The following is a 21,245-nucleotide window of genomic DNA, read 5'->3' on the forward strand; positions in this document are numbered from 1 at the left end:
TTATCAAAATATCCCAATGAGATGGATACTTTTATTATCCCTACTTTACACAGGAGGAAAAGGAGACAAAGAGAGGCTAAAGAACCTGCCCTAAAGCTACGGAGCTATGAAGTGATGAAGTCTAGACTTAAATTCTGAAACTTTCCCTTAGTAGTTCACTGCAGTGGTTTTCGAGCTACATTCTGCAGACTCTTTCAGCTCCAAAAGTTCTACTTCTAAAATACATTTTATCCTGTTTAAAAACTGCAATGAAAGCATCACAATCAAAACTTTATAGACTGAATATAATACACCAAAGGGAACCAACACATTAACTTTTTGTTGCCAGGTTAAGTGGCTTTTGTGCAGCTCTTGAAATAAAGCCAGACCTGTCACCACTGAGATCTTACTTGAACTTCTTGTAAATGCTTCATTGATTTGGAAGGTGTAAATTTGCACTTTTTTTAACTCAAGACTACATCTGCCCGCTCAGGTAAGACTGTACAGCATACAAGCTCAAGCACAACAGTAAACAAAGGAACATACTGTCCCATTCATTTTATGTTTCGGGGGGTTTACTGCCTGACATATGTAAGGTAAGAAATACATGCTAGATAAGAATTTTTAAAATTTCCTATGTTCTTACTATGTCTTATTCCTCTTTCTAGCCATAATATTTAACGGAGTGGTATCCTGAGATGGCAAGGGAAACTTTTAGAAAAAAAGAATCACTTCCTCAATCCCACATCAGCCACACATTGTCACTGTTACACTCTGGACCTTGTGCCTACGATCCCCTGCCATTCCACTTTGCTGGATTGATCACTCCCACTCTGACTGGTCTTCAATTTTATTGGGTCCCCTATTCTACTGGCCATGTACCATTGTACCATCTGCTATTCGACCGACCAATCCATTAGTTTTTATTCATTTTCACTCTTTATCCAGCTGATACTCCATAAGCCATCATTACAATACTTTGGCCACTATCCTAAATACCTTGGCTGCTCTGTCATTTTGTTGCAACGTATCTGGCAAACCCCAACCTTGAATGAAGCCTTCACATTATTCTTTATTATTCATTATTGTATATGAGGCTTTTACATTATTCTTGATGTTTCCTTATTTCCAAGAACACTTGGAAAATTCACCTACCTTAGCACCAAAATGACATAGCACTACTAGAAAAGGTCAAGAGGGCAGATAGGTTATCACACTGTATGTTCATGACCATCAACTTCCATGACACATCAATGCTGCTAGACAATCCTACTTATCACCGTTGGCAAGCTTTCTCTGCCATTATTTTTTTCTAACAGTTTCTGTTTCCTCAGACCTTGGACATCCATTGCTCCCATCTCCATGGCAACTCACAGCCAATTTTGCCTCCAAATTTGAAAGAGTTATACTCATTCTATCCTTGCTTTCTTCTGAATACAAGAGGAGCTTCCCTTTTTTTTTTTTTTTTCTGTTTTCTTTTTAAGACGGAGTACCACTCTGTCACCCAGGCTGGAGTGCAGTAGCCCAATCTTGGCTCACTGCAACCTCCGCCTCCCAAGTTCAAGCGATTCTCTTGCCTCAGCTTCCCGAGTAGCTGGGATGACAGGCATGCACCACCGCGCCCCGCTAACTTCTTTGTATTTTTAGTAGAGACAGGGTTTCACCATGTTGGCCAGGATGGTCTCAAACCCCTGTCCTCAGGTGATCCGCCCACCTTGGCCTCTCAAAGTGCTGGGATTACAGGCATGAGCCACCACGCCTGGCTATGCCCTTTTCCATCTTAGGAATGTTATGCTATCACTTATCTTTCTTCTCTTTTATATGTAACAATTCTTCTCTTTCAACTATATCTTTTGCATGGTCACTTAGTCTATTTTATCTATTGGGATTCTATCTAAAACTTCTTTGTAAAAAGATTCTTTCTGCTAGAGCACTGAAACCCCTTTTCCCCTAAGTACGTAAAGTCTGAAAGTCAGTCTCATAAAAGGAGTCAATACACATGTAAGTAGGATAAAAATATCAACAGGTCACGAACTGGATGTCATACATGTAACCGTGTTGTCGGGCAGCAACAATATTTTCATAAACAAAGCCCATAGTACCACCAAATTCGAAACCATCCTGATTCTTCATATCTTTTACAATTAAGAGTTCTGCTAAAACTCTATAGGCAAGAAAAGTAGCAGAATTTTTAGAGTGTTATTTTAATAACCAGTGAATCTGACAGCATGATTTTGTGTTACTAGGTCTAGATTGGGGGAGAGAAGGGAGGGAGGAGGAAGCAACAAATGTCCCAGCTACCACTTTTTTTCTAAGAGCTAAAAATATTGCAGGATAAATACAGAACCATAAGTAATACTTAAAAAGTAAGTTTTGACAGCACAGTGATGCTTTTCTTTTCTTTTTTTTTTTTTTGAGACAGAGTCTCGCTCTGTCGCCCAGGCTGGAGTGCAGTGGTGCGATCTCAGCTCACTGCAACCTCCGCCTCCCGGGTTCGAGCGATTCTCCTGCCTCAGCCTCCTGGGTAGCTGGGATTACAGGCGCGCGCCACCATGCCGGGCTAATTTTTTTTTTTTTTTTTTTTGAGTAGAGATGGGGTTTCGCCATGTTGGTCGGGCTAGTCTCGAACTCCTAACCTCCTGATCCGCCCGCCTCGGCCTCCCAAAGTGCTGGGATTACAGGCGTGAGCCACCGTGCCCGGCCGCATTTTTATAAGAAATTATCCACGGAGGGAGCTTGACATTCCCAATCCTTCAAAAGTTCCTTCACCTGCACTGAACAAGCAGTTAAAAAACAAGACCATTCCTTAAATCGGAGCGGCTCTCCTGACAGCTATTTACATTAATTAAGGTTTGGTCTCACAGGTCAGGGAGAGAGGGAGAGGGAGAGAGAGGCGGGGGAAGAGGGGAGGGAGGAGAGGTAGCAGGGAAAGAAGTGGTCCAAGCTGAGAAAAATCTTGGAAGGGCATTCACCTGGGATACCCTTCAGAAAGATGCCCGCCTCTTGCCCGAGGGCACCACCTTGCCTCTCCCGCCCACAGCTCCGTGGTGGTACAGCAAGCACTGCTCCCGCTGCCGGGCTGCCTGCAACTCTAATGTGTTATTTAATTTTGTAACTACTATTAAGATCTCTCCAGCGTTTTTGTGATGCGCTGGAATGAAAGACGCTCCATAAAATGAGGTTTATTATTAGTAGTATTATAGCTCCGGGGCCTAAAATAAAGCAAAATTATAACCACATACACACTTCAAAGGGAAAATCCGAAGCCACAAGCGTCTCAAACACTGCCAAGCGGGCAGGGGATGGGCGGGGGCGGCGGTGCAGAGGGGCTCCAGTCCGGCGCCCCCCACTCCCACCAACCCCACCAGCTCTCCCAGCACCCACCATTCACCCTGCCTGGTGGGGTCAGCCCCCGCAGCCCGGGCTCGCCCCCGACCGCAGCTTCCTCTGGTGGTGGAGGGTCTGGGGTCAGACCTGATCCCTCTCGGCCTCCCCTCGCCCACCAGCTCTCTAGCGGCTCCCGCACTGCCCTGCAGGCTGCCTCACTCCCAGCCCCAGCCTCTCCGCCTGGTTTCTATTTCCCTTGCAGGAGCCTCGGTTTCCTCCCATCTCCCACCTTGACTTTTTTTTTTTTTTTTTTTTTTTTTTAATCCAAAAGGAAGCTCATTCCTCTGCGATCCCTCACATCGGAGGGCTGCTCCCCTCCTCCCCGGTCCGCGACTTGCCAGCCCAGCCCAGGTCTCCTCGGCCACTTTTCACCCGGCCTGGGGCGCCTCTCCCCTCAGCCCGGGGGTCCCGCTGGCGCCCGGCGGCTTCCTCTCCTCCATCCCCTTCCTTCGCGGCCCGGGTCTCCCCTCCGCCCCCGGTCTCCTCAGGCTATCCTCCGGCCGGGACCCTACACCCCGTCCTCTCCTCAGTCCGGGTCTCCCCTCCCTCGCGTCGCCCTCAGCCAGTCCCCCGCCCGGCCCCGCGCACCAGCGGCTCACCTGCAGACTCCCCGGTGTTGATCCAGTCCGGGTTGGCGATGCTGGCGATGGCGAAGATATCGGCGGCCAGAAAGAGACATCCTGAGATGATGGTCAGTTTATCCATCTCCCCGCCCCGCTCCCCCCACCCCCCGAGCCCCGGACAGGCAGCGGCCTCACGCCTCCCGCCCCATGGGCCGCCGCCGGGGCCCGGAGTCCCCGCGCCGCTGCCTCGCGCCCCCTCGGCCCCCGCGCGCCGCTCGCGCCCTCCGCGCGCCCGGGACCAGCAGCCGCGGCGCGGCCCGCACGGACGGAACCGCCGCCCGCCCCGGAACTGCTCGGCCTGCCCGCCCCTCACCCGGAAGAGAAGCCTCCGCGTTGGCGAGACCGGTCCCGGTTCCCCAGCCGCCGCGCCCCAGCTCCGTCCTCCCGGCTCGGCCGGCCGCCCTGTGCCCCTCCCCGCACCGCCCGCCTCTACGTTCTGGACCCGGACCCGACCGGCCCGGCTCCGGTCCCTGCCTGGGTCCCGGTCTCTTCCGGCAGGCCACGCCACCTCTTGGCTTTCTGCCCGCTAATAATAAGATTGTTGTTGATGACTGGGCACAGGCTGCGGCCCCTCCTGAGCCCCTCAGAAGCAAAACTGGAATGAGAGTGGGGAGCTGCCCGTCTTCCAGCAGGAGGCGGGCCCCGACTCCAGCCGAGCGACTCCGGGCCCCGCGCGGTCCCTGTCACCTTGTATTCTCATTGCCCGTTCCGCGGCCGTCAACTCCCAGGATTGCCCCATTTAGCAAATAGCTTTCGACAACCCCTCTGCGTCAGGCGCTGTAGGTGCAGAGGTACTGGAGTGGACAGAGGCAAGGCGCCCGCTCTTGGGGAGCTCACGTTCTGGTGGGAAGCGACAGAAACACATTAAGAACCTATCTGTAAAATAAAGATAATTTCAGGTGCAGATCCCTGAATTCAATGGAGGTCAGTGTGATGGGAGTCGGAGCGATACCTGCGATAGGGAAGTTCCGCTGAGACCATCACGATCGTAAAGACCTGCACTTTGAAGACCTGGCGCAAGACCAGACAGAGGGAACAGCCAATGCAAAGATCATTAGGGGAGGGGGGCAGAAAGAGATCAGCGTGTCCAAGGAATTGCAAAATGGCCTGTGTGGCAGGAGAGTAGTATGACAAGAGGTAGACAGAGGCCAGGTGTAGGGCTTTGGGGGCCTTGGATTTTGTTCTGAGTGCAATGAGAAGGCAATGGAGGGTGTTTGCAGAATCCCATGATCGTACTTAATCTGTGAAGATCCATAGTGTAGCTTGTATGGGGGAAAGGCAAAGATGACAACAGGGACGCCAGTTAAGAGGCCAAGTAGTCCACGAGAGAGAAGTGTAGCTTTGGCTAGGGTGAGAGTAGTGAAGATAGAGAGGAATGGACAGATTTGGTTGTTTTGTAGATAGAGGGAAGGACCTGCGGATAATGGGGAAGGAGTTGAAAGAGAACTCAAGAATAAGTTTTTGACCTGAGCAACCAGGTGTTATAATCCCGTTTACTGAGTTGTGTGTGCAGCGTCTTACGTTGGATGAATAAACGGGAAAAATAAGGCATTTGCATAATTTGTCAGCACATGCTATGGTGGAGGTTTTCTTTTCTTCCACAGCTCATGGGCCGAATCACCACTAACCCTGACGTTTGATCCAGCTCTCCCTAATGGTACTCCGTGCAGCAAATGGAGATGAAACACTCATTTTCTCCTTAAATGCCACATAGGTCGTCTCTAGAAAGACCTAGAAGAGTGACATCTGTCTCTATTTTTGGAATGCTTACATGTCCACAAAATTCAGGAGGTTTCAAATTCCACCAAATCCAACAGCCTTGCAGAAATGTGCAACGGAGTATCAGTGTCACTACATAGCTTGGAGAGGGAAGGGTTTGATTGCTGGTCTATATTGACTTTTCTGTCCAAACATTGGTCTCTTGGGGGAAAGGATTTTTTTTGTTATTATACAATTTATTTTTCCTCTGCCACAGAAATTGACACAAGATAATTCATATACTCCAAGGATCCAGATATAATGCATATCGCATTACTGCAATAGTCTTTAGTTTCTTTTTTCTTTTCTTCTTTTTTTAAAATAAGTACTGGAGAAGTTTAACTGAGTCATATTCTTGGCTTCTTGTTGGAGTTTTCTATTGCCCAGTGATAGAAGAAACTGTAACTATACAGGACTAAATTCCCAGATAATATCCACTGATGTTCTCTACTGGCCAGCTTAAAAGAATCCTAGGGCTGAATGTTAGAACAGTTTGCACATATTCTAACTCCAGCTGAATAGAATGATGATGATTAGGTTCTTGTGTTTACAATAAATACAAGTAGCCAAGCGTGGTGGTTTGCACCTATAATCCCAGCTACTCCAGAAGCTGAGGTAGGAGGATCGCTTGAGTCCAGGAGTTCAAGACCAGCCTGGACAATACAGTGAGACCCCTGTCTCTAATAAATAAAATAAATAAATAATACAGTTCTTCCTTTTACCCTCTACAAATGGTTCTGGCTCTAAGATTAAAGCACAAGAACAACCAGTATTGAGTTAAAAGAATTTAAAACATTTTTATCACACTAATGGCTGCACATCAGTACAGAGAATAGTCACCTATCCCATCCCTTCCTACCATCCAGAATGGGAGGTGGGGTTGGCAGGGGCCAAACTGTTTACAGATTTCCCATTAATCCCTCTTTTTATCCCCGTAGCTCTTTTCTTTTCTTTCTTTCTTTTTTTTTTTTTTTTTGTTAGAGATAGGGTCTCACTATGTTGTCCACGCTGGATTTGAACTCCTGGCCTTAAGTGATCCTCCCACCTCAGCCTCCCAAGTAGTTGGGACTACAGGCCCACATCACTGTGCCTGGCTGGTGTTTCAAAGTCCCCGGTCTCTGAGATCTGCAGGACAGATCAGTTCCCTTCTCCTCTGTATCTCAGTCTAGATTTTAGCAGAGGCAAACCCTAAGGGTTTGGGAGAGGTGAGGGAGTGAAGCAGAGAGAATATAGAACTATGTTCTAGTTCCTGCCCTGCTACTGACTTGACCTTGGGAAAGCCATGTCACCTCTCTGGGCCTTTTCCCCCCATCTGGCCTAACAAGACTCCTGGCCTCGGTGACAGAAGCGTCCCATCCTCTCACCCACCCCTAAGCAGAGCAGCTGGGACTTTTCAGAAATGAGCCACAAGACTCCTTATGGCAGAAAGCCTTGGGGACCCAGAAGAACATAGAAGGCTTCGAGGAGGGAGATATGCTGTGCAGCCTGAAGTCATAAATAGCCATTCTGCAGCTGTTAAAGGGCCGTGAACATGGCATGCTCTATTGTGATGGATGGTAGGCCTTGGCCAGAAGAGGCTGAATCCAGATGGGACCACGGGCAAAGCTGTAGAAGGGACTGTGTGATCACTCTTCTCTTTAAGGAGTATCTTCAGCCTGACAATAAACACACTGTCTCCCTAGGGGTTAGGTTTCGTGGGCCAAGAGCATGGTGGATGCACCACACATGTACCTGGGGTTTCTGGGGTTAGAGAAGACACAAGAAACTAAATCCAGAGTTAGCAGCTTGCGCCCGGGCTCAAATCTCAGTTTGTTTCATGGATTGGTTCCCTTTGAGCTGACTCAGAAATGTGATTATTGATTAGTGCAGGAAGTTTATTAGAGAGCCTTTGAGAATCAAGTCCTATGGGGAAAGGGAAGCAGGGGTGGGAAGAGGGAGAAGTCGGTCTGTGCTGCAGTCATGGGAGGCTTTGGCAGACCCCCAGGAGAGTTCTGAAACTAGGATAGCTGCTGAGTTGGCCTGAGTTGGGGTAAAGGGGCCAAGCCTTTTCATCCCTGCACTGACCTGCCATGGAGCTTGGAGGGCAGCTCTCTTTAGACAAAGACAATTCCTCAAGAGGGCTGACAGCTGAGATCTGTCAACCTACCAACCTCCCGGTAGGCGGAGAATAGTACTTCAGTCCTGGCCGAGGCAGTGTAGTGCAGCATTTGCAATAGTGCTCACATGGTGCTGTGCCTCTCATTTGCTACTTAAGTTTGGAGAGCAGCACTTTCAGGACCCTGGGGCATCTTTTCCTGTGGGAAACGTATAGAGGAGGGTTAGTGGGAACTACAGCTCCTGCCGCCGCTACAGCTCATCTAGAGGCATAATGAACATACCCTTCAGTCCCCTCTTCTATCCATCCTAGAAACCTCTCCCCTTCTGCCAGCACCTCAGATGATCTAGGTGGCCTGCGTGATCGGGTGGCCTAGACCTCCATCCCTAGAGAGTTTGAGCACCTACCTAGTTGCTGTGCACTTCTCAGGCAGTGGTTGCTGTATTTGTCCATTTACTGTCCAAATGGGGCAAAGGAGTACTAAGAGACACCTAAATAGATCATGTGGGTGCCCAATGTTCCTCCCTGCTCCAATGTGAAGTCTCAGGCTGATTCCTTCCTGGTGATTGAATACTCTTGTCTGCTTCCACCCCCTGGTATACCATCCCATTTACTGCCCATAAAAAATTAGCCATCTTAGAGTTTCCCTCTGCCAGAGGCTAGCTATGCTCCTCCTGAACCAGGGATGAGCACCTCATTATTACCTGGGTATTAGGTGATCCATCCTAGCATCTACTCTTTGGAAGAAGGAATAAAGCAGGGTCCGGGCGTGGTGGCTCATGCCTGTAATCCCAGCACTTTGGGAGGCTGAGGCGGGCAGATCACCTGCGGTCAGGAGTTTGAGACCAGCCTGGTCAACATGGTGAAACCCCTGTCTGTACTAAAAATACAAAAATTAGCTGGGCATGGTGGTAGGTGCCTGTAATCCCAGCTACTCAGGAGGCTGAGGCAGGAGAATTGTTTGAACCTGGGCAGTGGAGGTTGCAGTAAGCCGAGATCACCCCACTGCACTCCATCCTAGGCAACAGAGTGAGACTCTGTCTTAAAAAAAAAAAAAAAAAAAAAAAAAGGAATGAAGCAGGACAGGGCAGAGGGAAAAGTCAGGCTGCAGTGGACCGCGTGGGGAGTTCTGAACCTGGGATGGCCCTGCATTGACCAGTCACCAGATGCTAGTTAATCTGGGAAGGTGAGATCTTGGGCAAGGGGTTCTTTTCAGCCAGTAGTAGTAGTGAGGGTGGGAAGTCTAAGTCTTTCAGCCCTGAAGGGGGATCTGGGCAGCACAGCACCCACGACAGTTTGTATCCTGCAGTTCCACCAATCAGTGTGACTTGGCTTGGTGGAGTGTAGAGACCTCCACTCTAAAGACACTTTTCAGCCTGGGGTGGAGGGAAGACTAAGGGGAGGCGAGGCACTGATGTGCTGCATCACAGAACCATATATGTGGTCCATCACATATATGTGCTCCATCACAGAACCATATATGCTGATGGGCTCTATTCCCACAAACTCTTACCCTTCCCCTGCTGGTAGGAAGATGGAGGAAAAGGATGTATTTTATGATAGAATTAAGTTGGTATCTATGTAGACCCCTGCCAGACTGTTTGGAAGAGGAAAGGTGACCTGTCACAAGAAGTCACCCACAGGAGACTTGAGGTGGAGAATAGCCCTTTGTACTGGTCTCTGCGACACAGGTTTTATCTAATGAGAAATCTGTCCTGGCGCTCACACCTGTGATCCCAGCACTTTGGGAGGCCAAGGCGGGTGGATCACCTGAGCTCAGGAGTTGGAGACCAGCCTGGCCAACATGGCAAAACCCTGTCTCTACTAAAAATACAAAAATTAGCCAGGCGCGGTGACACAGGCTTGTGGTCCCAGCTACTCTGGAGGCTGAGGTGGAAGGATCGCTTGGGCCTGGAAGGCGGAGGTTGCAGTGAGCTGAGATTTTGTCACTGCACTCCAGCCTGGGTGACAGAATGAGATCCCATCTCAAAAAAAAAAGGAACCTAAAAAGGAATCTGCCTGGCTTATTGTCTGTGTAGAGCCACAGACACAACAGAATAAGCTTGGACATAACCAGATCTACCATGGAAATCTTTGCACAGTGCCTGACACCTAATAGGTGCTTAATGACTGTTGAAGGGATGGGGCAAGGTGCTTAGCCTCTCAGTTTCATCAGACTGGGGATAACACCAGGGCCTACCTCATTAGGTTTTCTCTTTCTTCTAAAATTTATTAACTCATTTATTCGTTTTTATTTTTTGAGACAGGATCTTGCTCCATCACCCAGGCTGGAAGGCGGTGACTGGACCATAGCTCACTGCAGCCTTGAATCCTGGGCTCAAGTGATCCTTCCATCTCAGCCTCCTGAGTAGCTAGGACTACATATGTGCACCACCAAGCCCAGCTAATTTTTAAATTTTTTTATAGAGAAAGGGTCTCGCTATGTTGCCCAGGCTGGTCTCAAACTCCTGGGCTCAAGCAGTCCTCCTGCCTCAGTCTCCTGAGTACCTAGGATTACAGGTGTTAGACACCACATCTGGCCTAGAATTTATTTTTAATAATTTATATTTTCCTAAAATTGCCCACTTCATGTTTTTTAAGTACAGGTTTCAAGAGGATAGAGCCTGTGTTTATGTGTTTGTCTTGCCTACTGTTGTGTCCCCAGTATCAGTAAACGACAGAACAGCTCCCTGTAAATACTTGTTGTATGAGTGAATGTGTGTGGGAGGAAGAATTATCTTGGAAAAAAGAAGGAAGCATTAATAGTGCCTCTCCTAATAGTGACTCATTTTTTTTTTAGGCCACCCTGGGGCCTTTTCTTATTCAAAACATTCATGAAAAAAAGTGCAGTTCCAAAGCATTGGAGCTACTGATGTAACAATTTTTTTAAAATACCATTATTAGGAGTGCAGCGGGAGACTCTCTGATCTTCTAGGTATTCTGTGATCTGTGATCTTCTGGCTGTGATCTTCCTCTGCAGACCACCTCACATCTTTGAGACACCCTCCTCTGTGCTCTGTGCCTTCTCCCCCTCCCTATTTCTTAGGTTCACCAAGAATGAATGAAGAAGCCAAGCACGGTGGCTCATGCCTGTAATCCCAGCACTTTGGGAGGCTGAGGCGGGCAGATCGCTTGAGCCCATAGTGCAACAGTTGTGTTGAGCCTGAGCAACATAGTGAGACCCCCACCCCCCCGCCCGTCTCTTAAAAAAAGAAAAGGAAAAAGATAAGAAGGAATGAAGAACCCACCGTGGGTCAGGCACGGTGCTAACCTCTGCAGAAGTTTCCATACAGTACACCGGCGTGCAATGCCCACGCCACGTTTTGCAGGGTCCACGGGAAACCTTGCGGCGAGCTCACTGCCCCCAATTTCTGGGTAGCGGCGGCGCAGCGCCCCCTGGCGGCCATCCCGAGGGCGGTGCCCGCGGGCAAGGTTCGAAACTGTTGGCATTGGGACTGACTCCAGCCTCTGCTCCGGGAGGCCCTCCCGAGCTGCCTGACCTCCCGGGGCCATGCAGAAGGCCTCCCGCAAAAACAGAAAAGGTAACTGGGGAGAAGGAAGCGGGTGAAGAAGCTCTGGGGACCAAGCCTTCCTCAAGTTTCCTCCTCTGTAAAATGGCAACGGTACACTCTTGGCCTTGGAGATAACCTCTCTCCATCGTTATTATTATTATTATTATTATCATCATCATCATCATCATCATAATTTGAGAAAGAGTTTTGCTTTGTCCCCCAGGCTGGAGTGCAGTGGCGCGATCTCAGCTCACTGCAACCTCTGCCTCCCAGGCTCAAGTGATTCCTCTGCCTTAGCCTCCCGAGTAGCTGGGATTACAGGTGCCTGCCACCATTCCCAGCTAATTTTTTATTTTTAGTAGAGATGGGGTTTCGCCATGTTGGCCAGGCTGGTCTCAAACTCCTGACCTCAAGTGATCCGCCTGCCTTGGGCCATCGTTATTTTTATCAAGGTATAATTTCCATGCAGTAAGATCCCCCCTTTTAAAAGTACAGCTACCGTTTTGACAAGCTGTACCCACAGTGAATCACCCCCTCCATCAAGATAGGGAACAGGTCCACCACTCCCTAAAATTACTTTGCAATGCCCAGTTGCAGCCAATCCCCACCCCACTGCAGCTCGTCACACCCCCATCTGTTTTTTAGTGTTTTTTTTTTTTTTTTTTTGCCTTTTCCATGGAGAACATCATAAAAATGAAATCATATAGTAAGGAGCCTTTAAAAAATTATACCAATGTAAATAGGGACTTTGGCCCTTTCATTTTTATTAAAAGGGCACATAAATCTTAAAATAGCATACGGGTCACTATATTTTATTTTTAGAGACAGGGTCTTGCTCTGCCACTCAGGCTGGAGTGCAGTGGTATGCTCCTGGCTCACTGCAGCCTCCAATTCTTGGGCTCAAGCAATCCTCCTGCATCAGCCTCCCATAGCTGGGACTGTAGGCATGCACCACCACACTCAGCTAATTTTTTTTTTTTTTTTTTTTTGAGACAGAGTCTTGCTCTGTGACCCAGGCTGGAGTGCAGTGGCATGATCTTGGCTTACTGCAACCCCCGCCTTCCAGGCGGGTTCAAGTGATTCTTGTGCCTTAGCCTCCAGAGTAGCTTAGATTACAGTCGTGAGCCACCACGCCTGGCTGATTTTTGTGTTTTCAGTAGCAATGGTGTTTCACCATGCTGACCAGGCTGGTCTCGAACTCCTGACCCCAAGTGATCCGCCCACCCTCAGCCTCCCAAAGTGCTGGGATTACAGGTGTGAGCCACCACGCACGGCCTAAATAGAAGAGATGAGGTGTCACTGTGTTGCCCAGGCTCTAATCACTTTATACTTCTGCTAGCCCCCAGGTGGGCTTACCGAAGGCTGCAGACTCCTGCATTGAGCAATTCTTGTTCTTTATGGCTTTTTTCCGCACAGCATCAGGATTTGACAAGACTTGATGTTGGCGAAGAGGCTGAACCAGGCAGGCAGGTGCCAGGCAGCCTTAGGCTTTTTCACTGCAGGGCTGTTGTCATTTGGACTGCTTGTCCTTGGGAAGGTTGACATTGCTGTCTGACTAGACTTGTAGCAAAACCTGTAAGTCTTTCATATTTTAGTCTGGTGCTTGGGGTCTGGCTCTCCCAGGACCATAGTGCTGCCTCCTCCACCTGGTTGTCCCCAAACACAGCGGCTCACTCTTTTCTGAGCTCACCCTCTTCCAGGGAGGAAGCATTGAAGATCTCACTTTCAACAGCAGTAGGGTCATCTTTGTCAGTACCTTCGGGTTCCAGGGTCCCTGCCACTGGGCCCAAGCGAGCACCTTCCTCAGGTTTCATGTCTAATAGTTCATCCTGAGCATGCACTGTGTGAAGAACCTTTGCCTAAGACACATAAAATACTTTTTCCATCTTCAGTTTTTCCCTTGTAGCGGTTTCCATCCTCTAATGAAATTAATTGACTCAGCTCCTTCACTGCTGCATCTGTGCTTTCCTGCTGGGTGAGCTTCTTTTCTTCTTTCTCAACTAGTTTTTTCATAGGGTTTTGTAAGCACTTTAAAGTAGTGACTCCATATGGCTGATAACCTGTGAAGCTCTCATGAATGGCTGCCATAGTGTGAGAAGTCTTCTCTCCAAAATGAAGCAGAGTGGTCTGGTATGTTGCTAGCATTTGAGACAGGAGATTGCACGTATTTACTTGCTCCAAGAAGATCCACATCCAACTTCACTTTGTCAAGGTTTTTTTTTTCTCTTTTTTTTTTTTTTTTTTTTTGAGATGGAGTCTTGCTCTGTCACCCAGGCTTGTAGCTGGGATTACAGGCATGCACCAACATGCCCAGATAATTTCTTTTTGTTTTTGAGATGGAGTCTCGCCCTGTCACCCAGGCTGGAGTACAATGGCACCATCTCAGCTCACTGCAACCTCTGCCTCCCGGGTTCAAGCGATTCTTGTGCCTCAGCCTCCCAAGTAGCTGGGATTACAGGCACGCACCACCATGCCCAGCTAATTTTTTGTATCTTAGAGACAGGTTTCACCATGTTGGCCAGGCTGGTCTCGAACTCCTGATCTCGTGATCTGCTTGCCTTGGCCTCCTAAAGTGCTGGGATTACAGGCATGAGCTACCGTGCCTTGCACAAAGTTTGTTTTTTTTTTCAAGATGTACTTGTGTTTCTTGCCTTCCCGAACTTCTGCATTTGCTTATAGAGGTCTGGATCAAACTCCTGAGACACGTCCTTCTTCTGTAAGGAGCCTTTTGAGTCTGGCTTCTTTTACTTAACCCTGCTGACTTTTAAAAGTGGGCTCCTGGTAGCTTACCTTATAAGCATATTGAATTTACAAACTGAGATAGGAACCACTGGACCTTGCCCAAGATGTGACTTCTCTGTCTGCTCAGGAACCAGAGGCTCAGGCAGGACATATCCTGCCCCCAGTTGCTCCCAGAACCCTGAAAGGTCTCTGAAGATGGCATCTTGTTTATATTACGCTATTTTATTTTCCCAAACAGAGAGCATCTGTGGTTTGGGGGAAGGTGAAGTTGGAGATGGGCAAGGACGTTTGCTTTAGAGGAAAGGGCCATGAACCCCTCCAGCTCCCCACAGCCAGAGGTAGGGAGCTGGGGGAGCCTCTCCCTCAGCAGTGGCCCTGAAAACACCAGTCACATGGACTTGGCAAGCTTGTGTGTCACCTGTCCTTATGGAAAGGAGTTGTGTGTGAAATGCTGGAAAAGTGTGCTGAAAACAGATCTCCCCAGGAGCTTCCTGTGTACCGAAAAGGAGTTTCCTAGCAGCTTCCTCTTGGGAAATTAACTTGTTGTTTTCAATGTCCTTTTAGTCCCTGAAATTTTTCTTGTGAGATTTGGTTCTGTAGAAAACATATTTCAACCCCTCCCACTACCCCTTGTCTCCAAGGCCTTCGGATTTTCCCCCCATGTGCTTTTTGGATCCATCCACTGCTCATTTCCGCTGTCACTGCCATGACATGCGCCAGGACCCTTTCATTTTCTTTTTTTTTTATTTATTTATTTATTTATTTATTTTATTTTATTTATTTTTTCTTTTATTATTATTATTTTTTTAATTCATGAAGTATTTGTTGATCATTCTTGGGTGTTTCTCAGAGAGGGGGATATGGCAGGGTCATAGGATAACAGTGGAGAGAAGGTCAGGAGATAAACACATGAACAAAGGTCTCTGGTTTTCCTAGGCAGAGGTCCCTGCGGCCTTCTGCAGTGTTTGTGTCCCTGGGTACTTGAGATTAGGGAGTGGTGATGACTCTTAAAGAGCATGCTGCCTTCAAGCATCTGTTTAACAAAGCACATCTTGCACCGCCCTTAATCCATTTAACCCTGAGTTGACACAGCATATGTTTCAGAGAGCATGGGGCTGGGGGAAAGGCCATAGATCAACAGCATCCCAAGGCAGAAGAACTTCTCCTAGTCAGAACAAAATGGAGTCTCCTATGCCCACCCCTTTCTACACAGACACAGCAACAATCTGATCTCTCCTTCCTTTCCCCACACTTCCTCCCCTTCTCTTCAACAAAACCGCCATCGTCCTCATGGCCCACTCCCGATGGTCGCTGTCTCTTCGGAGCTGTTGGGTACACCTCCCAGACAGGGCAGCCGGGCAGAGGCGCTCCTCACCTCCCAGACAGGGCGGCCGGGCAGAGGCGCTCCTCGCTTCCCAGACGGGGCCGCCCGGGCAGAGGCGCTCCTCTCCTCCCAGACGGAGTGGCCGGGCAGAGGCGCTCCTCACTTCCCCGACGGGGCCGCCCGGGCAGAGGCGCTCCTCGCTTCCCAGACGGGGCCGCCCGGGCAGAGGCGCTCCTCGCTTCCCAGACGGGGCCGCCCGGGCAGAGGCGCTCCTCGCTTCCCAGACGGGGCCGCCTGGGCAGAGGCGCTCCTCACTTCCTCCCAGACCGGGTGGCAGCCGGGCAGAGGCGCTCCTCACCTCCCAGACGGGGCGGCCGGGCAGAGGCGCTCCTCACTTCCCAGACGGTGTGGCGGCTGGGTAGAGGCGCTCCTCCCTTCCCAGATGGGGCAGCCAGGCAGAGGCGCTCCTCACTTCCTCCCAGACGGGGTGGCGGCCAGGCAGAGGCGCTCCTCACTTCCCAGAGGGGGCGACCGGGCAGAGGTACTCCTCACTTCCTCCCAGACGGGGTGGCAGCCGGGCAGAGGCGCTCCTCACCTCCCAGACGGGGCGGCCAGGCAGAGGTGCTCCTCATCTCCCAGACGGGGCAGCCGGGCAGAGGTGCTCCTCATCTCCCAGACGGGGCGGCCGGGCAGAGGTGCTCCTCATCTCCCAGACGGGGCAGCCGGGCAGAGGTGCTCCTCACTTCCTCCCAGACGGGGTGACGGCCGGGCAGAGGCACTCCTCACCTCCCAGACGGGGCGGCCAGGCAGAGGCGCTCCTCACCTCCCAGACGGAGTGGTCAGGCAGAGGCGCTCCTCACTTCCCATATGGGGTGGCGGCCGGGCAGAGGCGCTCCTCACTTCCCAGATGGGGCAGCCGGGCAGAGGCGCTCCTCACTTCCTCCCAGACGGGGTGGCGGCCAGGCAGAGGCACTCCTCACCTCCCAGACGGGGCGGCCGGGCAGAGGTGCTCCTCATCTCCCAGACGGGGCAGCCGGGCAGAGGTGCTCCTCACTTCCTCCCAGACGGGGTGGCAGCCGGGCAGAGGCGCTCCTCACCTCCCAGACGGGGCGGCCGGGCAGAGGCGCTCCTCACTTCCCATACGGGGTGGCGGCCGGGCAGAGGCGCTCCTCACTTCCTCCCAGACGGGGTGGCAGCCAGGCAGAGGCGCTCCTCACTTCCCAGACGGGGTGGCCGGGCAGAGGCGCTCCTCACTTCCCAGACGGGGTGGCCAGGCAGAGGCACTACTCACCTCCCAGACGGGGCGGCCGGGCAGAGGCGCTCCTCACTTCCCATACGGGGTGGCAGCCGGGCAGAGGCGCTCCTCACTTCCCAGATGGGGGACCCTTTCATTTTCATTTCATTTCATTTCATCTAACCATGTCCAGCTTTACTCACTTCGGAGCTTTTTCACTAAGGAAGTCTGAGAAGCAGCTTCTGTCTGGTTGGTCCTCGCTCCTCCTGCCTCCCCCTCCTCTGACAGGGACGGTTCCTTCCTTTCTCAGACCTTAACACAATGCGCTCCTGATCCACCTTTCTTTGCCTAAATATTTCCTATTGGTCCTTTTGGCCTTAATTCAAATTTTAGCCCTGCTGGAAGCTTGACCCGCTGTCCCCAGATGAGACTTTGGCCCTCTGTTACTCATTCTCAGAGTCCTCCGTCCTTTTCTTTCACAGCATGAGTTACAGTTTTTTTATCCAACATATATTTACATGACTGATTGATATCTGTCCCCTCCACTAGGCTGTAAAATTCATGAGGACAAGAAACACATGTGGGCCGGGCACGGTGGCTCACATCTGTAATGCCAGCACTTTGGGAGGCTGAGGTGGGAGGATTGCTTGAGTCCAGGAGTTCAAGACTAGCCTGGCCAATATAGTGAGACCCTGTCTCTACAAAAACAATAAAAATCAGCCGTGTATAGTAGCATATGCCAGTAGTCCCAGCTACTTAGGAGGCTGAGGTGGGAGGAGCCCTTGGGCCCAGGAGATGGAGGCTGCAGTGAGCCCTGATCATACCACTGCACTCCAGCCTGGGCAACAGAGTGAGACCTTGTCTGTTAAACCCAAAAAACCCAACACAAAACACATCTGTTTTGCTCACCATGGTAAACCCAGCCTAGCACACTGTCTGTATCAATAAATATGTTAAGTGAACAGATAATACTAATATTGATTAAGCACTCACAATATGCCAGACTCTGCAAAAGCCCTTTAATGCAAGCATTTAATTTTCAGAAGAGCTCTCCAAGGTTAAGACTTTTTATCCTCATTTTACCAACAAGCAATCTGAGGAACAGGGATTAAATAACTGTCCCAGGGATCTGGCTTCAGAACCCCAGTGGGTATGGCCATGCTTCTGTCTTGGTGAAGGACTGAAGTAAGTTCCCCTCTTTTGGTTAGAAAGAGAAGTCAGCATCAAGGTCAAAACATCTGTACACAACTTGAGCGAAACACAGCAGACCAAACTCGCTGTGGGCAGCCTGGGATTAGGCCTCATCATCATCCAGCATGGACCCTACCTCCAGATCACCCACCTCATCAGGAAGGGGGCTGCAGCCAACGACGGGAAACTCCAGCCAGGTGACTGCCCTTTCGCCATGCTTCCCAACCACCCATCCTGCCCATCTGCCTGCAGGGCGACTCGGGTCACTGGGTTTCAATGTAACTATAAGGATATGACGGGCATGCTGGCTCACGCCTGTAATCCCAGCACTTTGGGAGGCCAAGGCGGGGTGGATCACTTGAGGTCAGGAGTTTGAGACCAGCCTGGCCAACACGGTAAAACTTCGTCTCTACTAAAAATACAAAAACTGGCTGGGAGCAGTGGCTCATGCCTGTAATCCCAGCACTTTGGGAGGCTGAGGTGGGTGGATCCTGAGGTAGGGAGTTCGAGACCAGCCTGGCCAACATGGTGAAACCCTGTCTGTATTAAAAATACAAAAATTAGCCAGGCGTGGTGGCACACGCCTGTAATCCCAGCTACTTGAGAGGCTGAGGCAGGAGAATCGCTTGTACCCGGGAAGCGGAGGTTGCAATGAGCTGAGATCGCGCCACTGCACTCCAGCCTGAGTGACACAGACTCCGTCCCAAAAAATAATTAAATAAATAAATTAAATAAATACAAATACAAAAATTAGCTGGGCCTGGTGGCGGACACCTGTAGTCCCAGCTACTCAGGAGGCTGAGGCAGGAGAATCTCTTGAACCCCGGAGGCAGAGGTTGCAGTGAGCTGAGATGGCACCATTGTACTCCAGCCTGGGTGACAGAGTGAGACTCTGCCTCAAAAAAAAAAAAAAAAAAAAAAAAGGATATGACATTAGTTGAGAACTTTCTATGGGCCAGCCAATGGCTATCACTTATATAACTATCACTGTTGGGCATATTAATTCATTTAATTGTGGCCGGGTACAGTGGCTCACACCTGTAATTCCAGCACTTTGGGAAGCCAAGGTGGGAGGATCCGTTGAGGCCAGGAGTTCAAGGCCAGCCTGAGCAACACAGTGAGATGCTGTCTATGTTGGTCCATTCTTGCACTGCTATAAAGAAATACCTGAAACTGGGTAATTTATAAGAAAAGGGGTTTAATTGGCTCATGGTTCTGCAGGCTGTACAGGAAGCATGGCTGGGGAGGCCTCAGGAAACTTACAATCATCGCAGAAGGTGAAGAGGAAGGAGGTACGTCTTACATGGTTGGAGCAGGAGGAAGAGAGAGTAGGGGGAGGTGCTACACACGTTTAAACAACCAGATCTCATGAGAACTCACTCGCTATCATGAGAACAGGAAGGGGGAAATCTGCCCTTGTGATCCAGTCACCTCCCCCCAGACCCCTCCTCCAACACCGGGGACTACAGTTCAACATGAGATTTGGGCGGGGACACAAATCTGAACCATATCACCATTTCTACAACAAAACAAAAGTAGCCCGGCATGGTGCGTGCCTGTAATCCTAGCTACTTGGGAGGCTGAGGTGGGAGGATCACTTGAGCGCAGGAGGCCGAGGCTGTAGTGAGCTATGATTGTGCCACTGCATGCCAACCTGGGTAACAGAGTGAGACCTTACCTCTAAAAAAAAAAAATTAAATTTACTTAATGAAGGTCAGTGAGATTCAGTTCCTTGTCCAGGTCACCTGTTTCTCCTTGTTCAGGTCACCGAGAGCTATGGCTCTCGGTGCGTAAAGATATTTTCTTTTGTAGGCAGTATTAAGCATTGCTAACACTTAGCTGCATCATCTCATTTCACTGTCACAATCCCTGAGCTAGATTCTGCATGAAACCACCTTGCAGACAAGGAATCAGATGTTTAGTAACTCTCCCATGGTCATTCTGAGGAGCTGGGATTTGAACCTTCTCTGTCAGACTCCAGAGCCTAAGGGCTTTACCAATACTGCCCTGCTCCTCGTGTCTTTGGGTGAATGAATTTTCCATGCAGTTCAAGAGGTTTTCTCAGTGCTTGGCCTGGGCCTAGTGCTGTACCCAGGAGTTGGGGAGGCAGAATGGCCTAGCGCAGTGGTGAGAAGGAAAAAACATATTGTGTTAGCTGTCCTGATTCAGGCTCAGGGTCTGACACTTTTTAGTTCTGTGACCCTGGGCAAAGCCACTTAACCTTTCAGGCCTTAGTCACCTCATCTTTGAATTGGGATATTCCTGTGTTTGTCAGATGTTGCGCAGATTTGATGAAATAATGCATGTTTGTTTGATAGATGGGGCATCACTCTGTCACCCATGCTGGAGTGCAGTGGCTTGATCACAGCTCACTGCGACCTTAAACTTGTTGGCTCAAGTGATCCTCCTGCTTCAGCCTCCTGAGTAGCTGGGACTCAGGCGTGCACCACCACGCCCAGCTAATTTTTATTTTATTTTTTTTTGTAGATGTGGGCAGTGGAGGTGGTGGGTGGGTGGTGTCTCACTATGTTGTCCAGGCTGGTCTTAAACTCCTGGCCTCAAGCAATCCTCCCATGTGGCCTCCAAAAGTACTGGGATTACAGGTGTAAGCCATTGAGCCCAACCTGATGAAATAATTTTTATGAAAGTGCTTTTAAAACTGAAGTGCTATAGAAATATTGGCAATCATCTCTTAGGCCGTTCTTACAGATTCTCTAGACTTTTGCATGTGTGTGTTTTAATAAAAAATGATGGCTGTATGGGGGTCCCAGTGGATTAAGCCACTGGTTTGCAACTCTGGTTACCTATTAGAATCATCTGGGAAGTTTTTAAAACCAAGATGCCTGGTCCCTATCTCCCTACAGGTTTTTGATTCAATCGTTCTTGGACTGGGACAGGGCAGTTTATGTTTTAAAAGCTCCTCAGGTGATTCTAATTTGCAGCTCAGGGTTCCAAGCAATGGATTAAAGAAGAAAGCAGATACATAATGGGTTTTATGAAACAGTTTGCTCTACCTTAAAATCCAAAGCATTTTCCCCACACATCACTACTTGATGGTGGAGAACAAACGGCGGCCGGTGGAGAGTTCTGGGCTTACCAGAACAAAAGAACTCCAGGACAGGCCCCGTGGGGTTTTCTGCTTCTTCTCAGCTTCTTCAAGGTCAGGTGACAGATGCTGGGTGATGATCCGGGTGCATACTCCAGGGTGCTAGAGTGGGACAGGAGTATGCTTTTAGGTGGGCAACAGAGAATCTCATGGCAGGGCTATAGTTAGTGGGCTCTTTGAGGTTAGAAGCAGTCTTGAATTTCATCTTTTAAATCTAGGACTCACCTACTGTATTAGTGCATTCTCACACTGCTGTAAAGATACTACCTGAGACCGGATAATTCATAAACGAAG

At 49.7% G+C, this 21,245-nt stretch overlaps 2 protein-coding genes and 1 pseudogene across 7 annotated transcripts in view; 1 reads left to right on the top strand and 2 right to left on the bottom strand.

Moving 5' to 3' along the window:
* The window catches only part of MOSMO (modulator of smoothened), a 76,797-nt gene extending 72,594 nt beyond the window's left edge, over window positions 1-4,203 (bottom strand). The window contains exon 1 of the mRNA XM_002826215.5: window positions 3,966-4,203. Coding sequence (XP_002826261.1) covers window positions 3,966-4,071 — 106 coding nt within the window. The 5' untranslated portion in view covers window positions 4,072-4,203. The remainder of the gene's footprint in view (window positions 1-3,965) is intronic.
* Window positions 4,204-11,254: 7,051 nt separating this feature from the next.
* The window catches only part of PDZD9 (PDZ domain containing 9), a 45,777-nt gene continuing 35,786 nt past the window's right edge, over window positions 11,255-21,245 (top strand). For 5 of the 6 annotated variants that reach the window (XM_054533644.1, XM_054533641.2, XM_054533645.2 and 2 more), the window contains exons 1-2: window positions 11,255-11,384; window positions 17,863-18,042. In XM_054533644.1, the coding sequence (XP_054389619.1) occupies window positions 11,354-11,384; window positions 17,863-18,042 (211 nt within the window). In that variant the 5' untranslated portion in view covers window positions 11,255-11,353. The remainder of the gene's footprint in view (window positions 11,385-17,862; window positions 18,043-21,245) is intronic. The other variant, XM_003778577.2, reaches the window with a different exon arrangement.
* LOC103892642 (islet cell autoantigen 1-like) lies at window positions 12,707-14,298 on the bottom strand (annotated as a pseudogene).

Source organism: Pongo abelii, chromosome 18 (genome assembly GCF_028885655.2).
Source record: "Pongo abelii isolate AG06213 chromosome 18, NHGRI_mPonAbe1-v2.0_pri, whole genome shotgun sequence".
Classification (NCBI taxonomy): Eukaryota; Metazoa; Chordata; class Mammalia; order Primates; family Hominidae; genus Pongo; species Pongo abelii.